Below are 13810 nucleotides of genomic sequence, written 5' to 3'. Positions count from 1 at the left end.
GGATCGATTTATTGCGTCTAGACGAGATGCGATAAATTGATCCCCGATAGATCGATCACTACCTGCCGAGCTGGTGGGTAGTGAAGACATACCCTAAATATACTGCTGAATAGTATGGCTTATAACAGCATTTTCTTACCAAAATGTACCCCAAATCTTATGCATCGAGATCTTGATTCCCGGTGACTTCAATGGGCTTTGGATCATGCACCTTCTGAGCCTTGTGCTACTGATGCATAAAATAAGAGGTTAAAGAAAGGCAAGAATAAGACACAAGATTAGAGGAACTCTTGAAAGTGCCACAACAAATAAATAGTGCTTTGAAAATCTTCCTTGCTTTCAGTTTCCCTTAATTTACTGTTGCCCATGGCCATCACTGTTAAAATGAAGAATGAATATGACGGCTGTAAATGCAAAATGGATTACACCTTCATCAATAGCACTTAGGAAGCGCATTTGCAGCTATGAGAAAGGAAGAGTGATCCAGTCTCTTTAGTATTTGTAAAAGCTTTTAAATAACTCTCACATACAGATGTGGAAAATAGGCCACCCCTGAAGGACACTAGCACATAATTGTCATTGTAGGATTTTTACCTCCACCAGAATCACTTGAATCAGGTTTTTGATTCTTCTTTCAAAAGACAGTGTAGTTTCAAAGGCTCAGGAAAGTCTTCCCTAAGAGAAGGAGATGCCAAAAAACTATTCTAAGCAGCGCTTAATTTGTAATGAAAGAGATGCCATGGCTCAAGCAATTTTTTTTACATTCATTGATACATCAAGCCCAGAGGTGCTGGGACTCAGCCCTGGCACAAATTAAGCACTGATTCTAAACCAACTTCAATACCTCCCAACCCAAAGCAAGGTGACAGTTCCACTCTCTACCCCAGCCGAAAACGTGACCGCTGAATTAAGAGCAAGCCCCAGCTGTGCTGAAGTTTCATTTTTCAAGGCAAACCTAACACACAGCATACCTGAGGGCAATCAAAATGCACGATTTCTTTCTGAGACTCTAATCTCATCAATGCAGCACACAAGAAGAGAGCTCAGGAACAGCAGTTAGCATTATGTATTACAGACATCTCCCTGTACCTTGTGTGTTCAGCTCAGAGAGAATAGGGATAGAGGAGGGAGGAAGAAAACAAGACACATTCAAATCTAGGGGGAGACTGAATTATTTACCCCATACAAATAATAATAATTAATAAAATAATAATAATAATTTTGCTAGATTTGAGGTTCCTAGCTAATCTTAATGAGTACATATCAGATGTTGATGATTAAAAATCCTTACTATAATGGTATTTAGTTAGGAAAATTAACCATTACAGCCCCAGGCCATTCTGAGTGAAAGCTAGAGGTAGAAGGCAACAAAACATTTGAAAGTGTGTAAATATGGACTAAGGGCTAGATTCACAAAAGGACTCAGGAGCCTAACTGTCACCTTAGACACCTGAGTCCCAGATACAGGCCCCTGTGGGATGCACAAAGCCCCCCACTCAGCTGCCACTGAACCACGTAGGCTTCTCAACTCGCTCAGCACATACATTTCCAGGTTAAAAGTTCCCTAAGTGCCTATGATTCAACCACTAGACATGTGCATCACTGCCTCTCTCTAGGCATCTGAGTGCCTAAGCCCCAGTGTAATGCTTGAGCCGGGGGATGATGGCATTCCTCCACTTAACTCGTCTGCAGGGTCCAACCCTGTAAGTGTGTTCAGAGTTCACCTACTGGATCAGGCCCCTATAGGTGAGCTTACACAAGAATGTCTGTGGGGAGTAGGAGGCCCGCACTCATAACTTTTAGCCCAGTGGTTGGGGCGCTCACCTGGGATACAGGAGAGCCCTGGTTCAGGTCCCCCCTCTGCCTGAGGGGGAGAAGAGATTTGAACAGGGATCCACCAGTGACAGCATCTTAATTGAAGTGCATACACTATAAAATAAACTGAGCCCTTCCCCCCCTTTCTTACAAGTTATTACCCCTTCTTTGACTCATGAAAATAGATGTATGTATTATTACACTGCCAACCATCAGATATCTCTGTCTCATATTTACTAACTCTTCAGCTTGTGGTCTGTGAAAATGATCACTTTTAGCTCTGCAGTGTCATTAATACATATTTCATGTTTTTGATTCAATCTCCAACTTGGAAACTGATTAGCACACCATCCTTCTGTATTTTCTTGTGCTCCAAATGGACAGTTTTCTTTAGCGAACTCCATACAAATTCCAGACTTTTCCCAGGCTCTCTCACTGCCCTGGTTAAGAATGCTGACAATCTGCTGTCAAAGACCGAGGCTGTCAGCATTACTTCCCTATTGCTGATCTTTCAGTCATCACTTATATAAAGGACAAGCATGCAACCCACTGTCTTGTGACAAGAGTGGTGACTTTGTTAAAGAGCCAAGCACTAGGAATGAATATCAGGGAAACATAACTTAGTGAAACAGGAAATGTTAACAATCCATGATAAAATGAGACAACAAACTACTATGAGCATTTATGTTTCAAGACATCATTTCATGATTTGCTAATAAAATTCTGCTAAAAAGCAGACAAAAGTTTAACTTTTCCTTTAAGGTTTTCTCAAGAATAATTTTTCTTATGTTCATCTTATTTTATATGTGTCCCCTCCCGCCCTTCCCCCCAAAAAATGCTTCTAGGAAGGTCATCTGCATATTGGAGTAACTTCAGGCACAGGAGAGAGTCTGAAATATTTTTCAACTCTGCAAACAATTTAAGGGGCTGTTTGCAAAAGCAGACAAGCTAGCCTTGCAGAATTCCATTAATGTTCTGCAGTGGATTAAGATAAACCTGTTGTCTATGAGCTACTCTAACCTTATGTTTTTATCAACTGTTTCTGGGGGTGGAGGGAAGACTTGTAATGAATGTTTCCATCAAAATTAATTCAGCTCAATATTTTTAATTTATAGCTCAAAGCAAATTGGACAGATTTTGTCTGGTGGATGCTTAAAACAAATATGGAATATATTACATCTTTATTATTTAACCATTTTCTTTTTAGTTAGTTCAATCAGTTCTATGACTGGAAAAGCAAGGTTAGGATAGGATTCGTATCTGAATAATCGGTTTAAATTATTATGCTGCTCATAACCTCTACTTATCTTTGGAATATGAAGTAAATGGAGGAACTTTAATCATCTACAGGTCCTTTCACCTCTAGCTCACTGGTTGTACAGTGGCTAGTATTGGTAATAACCAGATGCTCATTTCATAACCTAAAGCCCTCTGATGGTTGTTCTGAGTCTTATCACTCTCCAGTTTCTAACAGACAAGTATCTGTGCCACAAACTATTTCACATCTGGTACCTAAGTGGCAGAAAGTCACGTTAGTTCGGACCCAAACTAAAGACCTTTGATGTTAGTGGGAGTCTTTCAACTGACTTCAATATGGCCTAAGGAACAGTCCATTGACAAGCATAGAGAATGAACTACTCCATCATTGTGGATGGTGGCACATTGGTAAGGAAGCATGCATTGCATGCGCTATGCCTATTCTCTGGTTAAAGAGATGATTTTATTCACCAGGACTGGAGAGGAAGGATTACCTGCTCTTAGAGGCTCAACACAGGGTATCCAGCAGATTTGGGATCTAGTCCTGCCTCTGCCACATAGGCAACTCCTGGGAGGCCTTGGGCAAGTGACAAACTCTCTGCATCCAAGCTTCCTTACCTGTAAAATTGTGATACTATAAACACATGGAATGAGGACTTTGCACAGAAGGCACTCCTGTAAGAATTATACACAACGCTAAAGCCTGCCCATGTAAATGGGAGTCTTTCCCTTAATCAGCTTCAGATCAGCCCATTAATCTGTTTCTGATCTTTGATTCAAAGAATTCTAGAACCATTGTTTTTATTAGACAATGCATTTTATCTTCACAAATTGCAATAGATGCTAATGGGGAAAAAAAACCATGGGCTGTTCAGTTACATACGGCACAGAAAAAAAAATAACTACGATCAGTTTGATGATCCCATCTTACACATAACCTGACCCAACATTTGACTATAATAAGTGATGATCGAAAACATATGGCTAGTCATATATACCAGCAATATTTACAGAATAGTGCCAAGACTTTTAATACAAAAGTAGTGATTTCCTCATCTTGCTGTAAACTGGGAATGGACTATGCCAAAATGTGTTGTAATGTTGACTCCTTTACATACAAACCACAAAGTACTGTATGTTTTATTGTAGTGGTTAGTCATTCCATATATATTTACTAGTGTAATCATCAATACAAGATGAAATTAGCTATTGCAAGATAAAATTGCAAAGTAGGGTCAATACAAATTGTTTTGTTTATGTAGAGATTCAGTGTTGTCATAGTACATTTTAAACAAAAGGTAAATCATCCAAGTAATATCCAAACAGACATATCCTGCCAATCTCTGGATATCACTAGTAGATTTGTTATTCTCTAAGGTGCCTCAAGTACTCCTTTTCTTTTTACTCGTAGATTATGTAATCAGAATGATTTGAAAGTATATACAATTGGTCTTTTTAAAGTGGCTGTGATTTGTCTATAGAGGAATAAATGATTCTGGTTGGGTTTGATTTTTTTCTTTTTTAACTATATAGCGGAGTACCATCTTTCTTGGTTTTTATTACCAAGTCTTCTAACAACAATTTAGAAGTGTGGCAATCAAGCCGGGGCATACATATGGTATAGGTACTTCAAGAGCATTATATCTGGCCACGTGATTTCCTTGCACTGGCGCTTGTTTATGAAATGATGCCACCCTGACACATCATTCAGGTATTTCCTTTGTAAATTCAGAATGCAAAATTAGGGCAAGATCCTGAAGGTTGCCGAGCACTCATGTGAGGTGCTGAGCATCCTCAACCATCTTCAAAGTAAGTAGGTCTTGAGGGTACTCAGCTCTTTGCAGGACCCAGTTCCTTAGTCTTTAGTTCTCAGGTTTTCCACCCCCATAAGAAGAAAGCAGTGCTGTCAGCATAGCAAACTTGGGAGTTGGCTGGTAACATGTCTAGATTTCACAATCCAAAACCGCTAAATGAAATCAGTGGGTAGAAACTTATTAAAAAAACAAAACCCCTCTGCCGGCCCCCCACATTTTTTATAACTGTTAAATAACATTGCTTAGAAGAGCCCAGGTGTCATTTCTTATTACTCCTGATGCTATTAAAAGAGTGTAGATGAAAAGACGGTTTAGCTATGTTTTGAAAAGGTCCTTTATACTTAGAAAACAACATGAGTCACTTCATGTTCCAATTACCTTTGCCCAAGTTTTACTGTAGAAATTGAAACTAACAACCCAGAATAATTAAAGTTATTCTCATCACAGCATCTAATTGCAAACGAATAAATCATGGGTAAAGTGTCATTTTTTAAAAAAGGGAAGCCATGATTTTCACAACGATGGCAAAGTAATAGTGATAGCATTTAGGAATCAAAGTGTCACTGTTCTAAATTCAGTCATTTAGAAAATGACTGAATTTAAAAGCTGGTTTAATAATTTAAGTTCATATAAACCAAAACAAAAAACACACAAACAAAAAGAATTAAATGCATATATGCATTTATGCACAACACAAAAAGTCTGCTTATAGGGCCTGAGCCAAAGTCCATTTTAGTCAATGGAAAGATTTCCATTGAGTTCAGTAGGTTTCAGATCAGGCTGATAAATCCTACCTTTACATATTGCAATGATTCCTAATGTTTTCATATAGTGTTCTTTCCATCTTACTTTACATCAAAGTAAACTCTCTCTGGAAGGCATTATTAAAATGATTGCCCCTACGGAGGAAGACAACAGCCCAGTTCACCTAGGATGAACTTCACTTCTGTGCACAATGCCCACACAAGGCCTATCTACCACTGAAGTCAGACTTAAGGCAGCACTATAAGACTTACATAGGACTCAAGTGGGCATAGATCTTGTAAGTGGTGCCTTACACACACAGTTTAATGTAATCTTTAGTGGAAACACTGAAAATGACAAATAATTCATAGATTTTAAGGCCAGAAGGAATTGCTGGGATCATCTAGTCTGACCTTCTGCATGACCCAGCCATAGGACTTCCCCAAAATAATTCCTGTTTGAACTAGAGCAGATCTTTTAGAAAAAACAGCCAATCTTGCTTTAAAAATTGCTAGAGATGGAAAATTCACCATGAGCGACCCTTGGTAAATTGTTTAAATGGTTAATAATCCTGGTTGTTAACAATGTGTCTAGCTTCAACTTCCAGCCATTGGCTCTTGTTATACCTTTGTCTGTTAGATATTGAAGAGCCCAGTATCAAATAGTTTACAAGTATCTACCTGGGCGACAAATATGACAAGTCACCCCTTAACCTTCTCTTTGTCAAGCTAATAGATTGAGCTTCTTTTCAAAATTTTTCTTTTATTATGTATTCCTATTCCTTTTTGTTATATATTTTTCTTTACACATTTTTCAAGCTACAATTACAAGGTAGTAACTGAGGTCACCCTTTAAAAGCTGCAAGAAACATTCTCAACCTTAGGAGCTTAACATTTAAGCAACTAAATCTACAGAAACCTAATTAAAAGTGGCCTGATTTTTAGAAGTAGCTGAGCACCAGCAGCTCAGAGGGAGAAGCGGGCACTCAGCACCTCTAAAAATAAAGTTGTTTATGGATCAAAGTGCTTACACTTTAGGTACCTACAGTTGAAAATATTGGCCTAAACATCTCTTGAAATACACATTAGAGCAGATATTTTTGGTGACTCACAAATAAAAGAGACTGGCAAATGTGCGTTATTATATGTACTGACAAGAGAGCCAGAAAATGAATTGTGCAACTGAACTTAATATAATTGACAGTGCTAAATATCAAAGTTCATTGTAACGCAGCTTACCTTCACCGAGGCAGTTCGACACACCTGAAGAGCTATCATTCCACAGAGATTCGAAAAGCAACAGTAGCAGTTGCACATTTTTCTTTTCACACATCATTCCTTGCCACATATAAGGAACCAATGCTGTTGTAAGAGGATACTCCTACTGTTTGAAGTGTCCTTTCCAGGCTACTTAAAGGTTACTTGAAATTCCATCAGATGCTTTTAGACGCTGATGGAAGAGTAACAAGGCAAATCTCATTCTGTTCTTTAGACTCTTACACAGCTTCTCTACCTCATACATAGAGATTACCACACTCACTGATAAAGATTACAGTCTGGGGAGATGTGAGGACACAAATCTCAACCCTCCCCTTTTGCAACTAGGTGCAGTTGCATATGAGTGGACTCCTGTGCCAGATAGAGCCCCACTGAAATCAAAGAGCAGCCCATCCACGCACAAGCTACAAGACCTAACATCTTACAACTGCACTGTATGTAGAAAAGTAACTGGATGACAATGTTAATTCAATTGGCCATTCTTTTAGGAAAGCTCTACGTAAATAATTGTTTTGAAGTCATGTTGTCTTTCAAAAAACCCCACAAGCCTCTTCTAGAGCCTATTGAAGTCAAATGGAAAGACTTTCATTAACTTTAGTGGGCTCTAGATCAGCCCCTTAAACATTTGTAAGCTAAGAAGCTAGAGCCCCAAAGGATAGTTCCTTCAACATGGCACCAGTTCGTTTCAATAGATACCTCTTTATTTGAAATGGAATGCATTTTGAAAAATATGAAAAATAAATCACATCTCTCAGAAATCATTTATGAGTCATATTTACACACAAATTTGACAACACCGATATTTCAGCTCACAACGGGATATGCTAGAAAACATTTGGTACATCACTGCAACTAATGGTCAGAAGCCGGCAGTTACAGAACATGAATTTTAAGGAAGAGGAGCTACTTCAGGATGTAACAGAGATCACATTTGGTTGAACTTCTTGGTTCTAAATATGAAGCTATTAAGCTACAGAATGGTCACTACAGCTTGAATTTCCCTGCCGAATCCTGCCCCTCATTACATGCAGGCATATTCAGTTTGCACCCATGTCTTCTACTAAGACATAAAAAAGGTTGACCTCTTTATTAAGCAGCTTTCCACACTGCCGCCAGCTACACTGAGCACCTCTTTTTGTTTTACTGGCACTGTAGTTTATTTTCTATTAAATTCATTTGAGTCATATACCCATTCTATCCTTCTTCCATTAAAAGGGAGGAGCTATCATGGTTACTTCCCTTGTGAACCTTGCGTAGGATTATACATGTTGTTCTGCCATGGATGGTGCAGGACACACTGGACCTATTTGAGTAGTTACACTGACAAAGAACACGTAGGTGACAATCAATATTTAACCAAGTAGAGTCAATGAAGACTGTTCAGTAGGAAAAGAACAAAATAAACATGTATCTTTACAAGTCCAGCTGAATTTTTGGTCTATATTGCTACTATTCTCAAGAAGAGCATAGTAAATTTAATACTTCAGAAAGTTGCCAGATTGAATGCCCCAGAGATTGAAGTCTCTTTGACACTAGGATGGCATGAGCAGCATGTGCCAGGCTGCCCTCACACTGCCTCCATCCTGAGCTGTGGGAGTGAACGCCCTCATCCCAGCAAACCACTGGACCTTCCACTCATACCACAAGGACAGATGCCAACTCAGAAGTGGATTTTGTGATGTGCTCACCTGTCACAGCAGCACCTGGGCTAACAGCAATGTTTTAAACAACATAACTGGAAATAACTAACACATCTGGCAATATAAACAAGCAACAGTTTGTTCATGATAAAGATTATTACATTTAAGATAGATGTTCAAATAATACAGAAAGAGCCTGTCTCAAACCAACATAAACCAAGACTGCAACGTGAAAGAGGACTTTGATTTCAACCTGGAGGGAAAATGTATCAAATGTATCAAAGTGTGAGCTAATGATGCCATCAAACTTGATTTTGAAAGTCTTGCCTTTCAGCAGTTTGAGACTGAACCTTAATGTTATTTAAACCTTTAAAAAATGTCCTTTTTTTGTTTTTAAAAGCACAAGCACTTTGAGGGAAAATGATAAAATTAAATGATTTAATTAAATGATCTTGCATCAGAAGGAGTCTTGACTTCAGTGGGCTTTGGATCAGGTTTGTGTAGGCTAGGAATGACTGCATCTCCCAGGGAAATACGTATCTTGGATCGCAGAGACACATTTTGAATAATTCCATTTATTCTTTACCTGGTTAAATGCATGTTTTGATAGGTGAATTTTCTGTGCTATAGGTGTATATCTGAAAGGGGGGATTAGGTACCCGATAAACTGTAATTAATGGCTCTGAAAAAGAGGTCACATTTTTCCACAAATCAATATTTAGGCACTTTTTAAAAGTCAAGGGCAATGGTTTTGAAGGAGCCACTACAGTCTATTTCGTAAGTCTCCCTTCCAGCACAATCATATACAATTTAGCAGAATGAGAATGGCAAATGTATTGAGATGTGAAAACTTCCTGCTGCACTTGCAGGGTATCTTTTCATCTCCTTCCTCCCTGTGTCCCAGACTGAGGGGTCCAGTCCTGCAAGGTGCTGAACATTCTCAGTTTCAATTAGCCTCAAAGGAATGACTTTCTTAGGGCCATTGTAACCTGCCATTCCAATCCAGTCAATATATGTCCCTACAAAGGACCTGAACTCCAATAGCCCCAGGGAACTGTTCACATGAGGGTTTGCAGGACTGGGCCTTAATTTTGCTAACACTTGCTTAACTTTATTCACATGCATAGTCCCAATGACATTAATGGGGCTACTTACATGTTTGCAGGATCAGGGCTAAATTATGTTCCATCACCCTGGAAGGGGCTCAGTACCCTAAATGACCTGTAAGATAAAGGGGAGCAGAATGAATTCAGCACCTTGCAGGACTGGACCTCAGTTTGAGATGGGAAGTAACTTAAAAGGTACCCTTCAAATGCAGTGCTTGGTTTAAGATCTCACTGTGTCATTTTCATGTTTTTTTTTATCCAGTTACTAAAAACAATATGAACGGTGTCATTTTTTGAAGATGAAGCTACAAATCAAAAGCTCTAAACATATTCCTTTAAGTCTCTGTTTACGTTTGTATAGCTTATAAACGGGCAGAGCAGTTTCCCTACTGAGTTTGTAAAAAGAAATAGTTCCATGGCTGAGGCTCTGTACCTTGACTTAGCGATAACAGGCCGTATCGTACTATCAGATTTTTAAGGACAACTCACTATTTATTTCAAAGCAGAGAGCTTTAACTACAGCAGTGCAAAATGGGGAATGATCCGCCACATTAAGGGCCCAATCCAGCAAAGCACATAAACACGGGCATAACTTGCTTTTCTGGATCAGAGCCTAGTCACCCCATATGCTGAAATCAACAGCAAAACTCTCATTGATTTCAACAGGAGAAGGAAGACACATGTGCCTTGTGCTTTGTTTTCTAACTACATGGGGTTCATTAACATAATGCAGACAAGATCCCAACCCATCTCTCAACATCCGGTAATATTACACACTAAAATAAACTTGTTTATCTCAGCAATATAGCATTTTCAGTTTAGGAAAATTATGACTGAAATGACTCATTTAAACACTTGAAGACATGTACAAGATGGGCTTTAAACTGTGGGATTTTTCAATGCAAGACATTTAAAATCTGTCAGAAAAAGGTCAGGAATGTGGCCCTTTCATAAACCTTCTGTACCAAGAGAGCCCTGAACTCAAATGTACAGAAGTTTTAATAAATAGTTCTCAGCTCTCACAACCATTTTCATAACACAAAATAAGCAAGCACATAAAATTAATATAATTTTAATGTGACATGTTCTCATATCACAAATCAAAATTGGTCAGAGTTCCCTCTTCAACTGCTATACGTGATAAATGAAACAAAGGTATTTTATCTAATAATAATGAATCAGATTAGTTTTTCTGTATAACTGAGTTGCATATAAAATGTAATACTCTTCCCCCATATTTATGTTTAAAAAAGAATAATAACCTTGACATCAGGTTCCAACCTTTGGAGAGAAGCATTAAGATCTTTATCCTAATTCTAAACCACGCATTATACTTTTCACCTTAATATAACAACAGTTTCTAAAATAATATTTTGGGTAGAAATGAAAACTATTGTATTCCATGTGGCAAACCACCTAACCTTCATGGTTATATAAATCAATCAGTCATTCTCTTCTCCCACAACCTCCCTCTCTCTCCAAAGGTTGCAAAATATATCCAGGAGCTGAGGTGTGCTTTGAATTTTTACTTGGAATTTGATTTCTGGATAATGGCCTACATTCAGAAACGTCTTGCGAACAAGCCTTTTACAAACTCCCTAATAAATAACCATAAAATAAAATACTTTAAAATAAATGTACAGTACATCATGTGTCCTAGAAGCCCCACCGGGCCAGACGATCCTTTCCAAGGTTCATAAATAGTAGTCAGAGTCCATACGACTTGAAATGTTTTTCCTGCGCCGAGGGAGGGATTGTGCAGAAAACTCGCTGCGTTTTCAGGTTGTTGAACTGACGCTCTCCTGCCTCCCTGCTCCGCGGCTCTCCTTGGTTTGCGAAGCTTTTTGATCCCCCGAAATATGTTCGCAACAGAAACGTGCTGCTCGGGTCTCGCTTCCTGAAGTGGCGCTTGGATTCAACCTGCGATACAACGATACCGAAGGGCGGGCATCGGAATGAGCTGGCAAAGGGTGTGTGCACAGACAGCCAACCTGCCTGCGCCTGGAACAAGTCTCTGAATGGCAAATGGGAGGTGCACGGTCCTGCAACGGCGAACCGGGCACAAACGGATGGGCAGGAGATGGAAGATCAGATGGGCTCCTGGAGCACAGGCCAGGGCTCGGAAACCATTCACCCGCGGCGCAAAAGGCAGCGCTCCCCGGCTGTCTCTGAAACTCCTCGAAGGCGCTGGCAGCAGAGCAAACTCTTCCCCCGCCCCCGGGCAGCCGGTTTGATTTGTAAAGGCTCCCAGTGCCCCGAGAGCGCTTGGGAGCCCACCTGCTTCGACCCAGGGAGAGCTGGGGGGCTCCCGGCTTGGCAGGCAGCCGGCGCTGGCGCCCCGCAGATGCCACGCTCCGCAGCGCTCGGGGGCGGGGGCGGGGGCGGGGGCGGGATCCCTCGGAGCCCGGGGCGGTACCTGGGCTGAGCCGCGGCCGGTCCCTCGGGCGCCCTACGCGGAGTTGGAGGCGCTGCGGAGGCGGTGGCCCGGGTGCTGCTGGCCCAGGTGCTGCTGCTTCTGGCGGGTGGACTTGACGGCCAGGATGGCCTGGCGGTTCTTGTACTGCACCAGCTGCAGCGTGATCTCGGCGTTCCAGCCCTGCTCCTGCGGGCCCCGAAAGTCGATCTCCTTCCCCTCGGCCATGACCACGGTGAAATACACGTACTTGCCCTTCCGCTCCACGCAGTCCACCGTCTTCATGCGGGAGAAGTGCAGCTCCTTGATCTTGGCGGCCGGCGGCTCGGCGGCCGGGGGGCCGGGCTGCGGCGGCTTGGGGGGCACGAGGAGCAGCCCCTCCTCGGTCAGGATGCAGCGCTTCTTCTTCCACAGCTGCAGCAGCCCGTCGCTCCGCTTCTCCAGCACGCCCTCCTTCAGCGCCTTGCAGCCGCTCTCCAGCATCCTCCTGGCATGGGGCGACGCGCGCCCGCTGGCCGCGGAGCCTCCTCCCGGCGGGGCGGGCAGCCGCCGGTCCCTGTCCTCCCCGCGCCCGAAGCGGGTGGCGGCGAGCGGCCGGGCTCCGGCGAAGCCTGACCCTCCCGCGGAGCCGGGCCGGCGCTCAGGCTGGCTGCTCCGCGCGCTTTGCCCAGCCCAGAGTGACCCCCGGCGGAGGGGAAGCCCGGCTCCGGCAAACGCCGCGTTCCTTTCTCACGCCCCCGCTTCCCTGGGTTCCCTTCCAAATATGGGGCTGCCTCGCGGCGCGCTTCCTGGCAGGCGCCTCCCTTCGGTGGCACCCTGCTGGGGTTGGCGCTGGTTCGGCCTAGGAGGGGGCTAGCGCCCTAGGAAAGCGGCTCACGCCTCGCCTGCAGCGGCCCCCTGCAGTCGGGGTGATGGCTTCGCTTTTGCTACCAGTTTGCTACCGCCTAAACGGTTTCATGGAGTAGTGCCGGCGCCTGGCCCTCGCCCGAAACTACTGCGATCAAAGGCTGAAAAACTCTCTAGAACAGCTAGGTGTCTTTAGTAATTATTTATTATTATTATTAAGAGGCAGGTCTCAAACCATTTAGAGTCAAATACTGGAACTGGGGGGTGCGGCTTGAAGTGGTTTCTATCATACACACGGTTTACAGGTTGGTTCAATGGCTCTCCCATTATATAAATTGGTCCAGCACCCCTGTTTACAATACGAGGGCCCCTGCAAAGCCTCCCTACTCACTAATGCCAATGGACATCATTAAAGTAGGTCCCAATACACAGACCTTTTGGGGCTGGGTCTAATTCACCTCAGAAACCTGATAAGAAACAAATGGGAAATATGGCCAGCAAGATTTCAAGAGTGCTAATTGCCAATTAATGTGTTCATCTAAACACACTACAACAAGACCAAAAACTCCAGTCTAGACACAGACTAAGTGGAAAAGGAGAGAAAGAAACAAACTAGATAAAAAATTGGCTAAGAGCTGAAAATTAGATTGACCTTGCTGGGTTGTCTAGTGCTGTGAAAAATACCATGCCCTGAGCACTGCAGTTAGGTCGACCTAATTCTTGGTGTAGATGTACATGGCTAGGTCAATGGAAGAATTCTTCTATTGACCTAGCTACCACTTCTCAGGCAGGTGGACTAACTACGGCACCAGAAAAACCACATCCCATCAGCAGGGGAAGCATCAAGGGGCATGGCAACACTCAAAACTTCAAAGCACAGCCCCGGGAGCGCTCCCAG

General features: G+C 42.3%; 1 protein-coding gene across 1 annotated transcript; it reads right to left on the bottom strand.

Moving 5' to 3' along the window:
- Positions 1 to 7586: 7586 nt before the first annotated feature.
- On the bottom strand, positions 7587 to 12984 carry PHLDA1 (pleckstrin homology like domain family A member 1). Its single transcript, XM_043493133.1, has one exon. The coding sequence runs from the start codon at positions 12547 to 12549 to the stop codon at positions 12103 to 12105; it is 447 nt and encodes a 148-aa protein (XP_043349068.1). The 5' UTR covers positions 12550 to 12984; the 3' UTR covers positions 7587 to 12102.
- Positions 12985 to 13810: the final 826 nt, after the last annotated feature.

This window comes from Dermochelys coriacea, chromosome 1, assembly GCF_009764565.3.
Source record: "Dermochelys coriacea isolate rDerCor1 chromosome 1, rDerCor1.pri.v4, whole genome shotgun sequence".
Classification (NCBI taxonomy): Eukaryota; Metazoa; Chordata; order Testudines; family Dermochelyidae; genus Dermochelys; species Dermochelys coriacea.
This window is presented reverse-complemented; position numbering and strand designations above follow the sequence as displayed.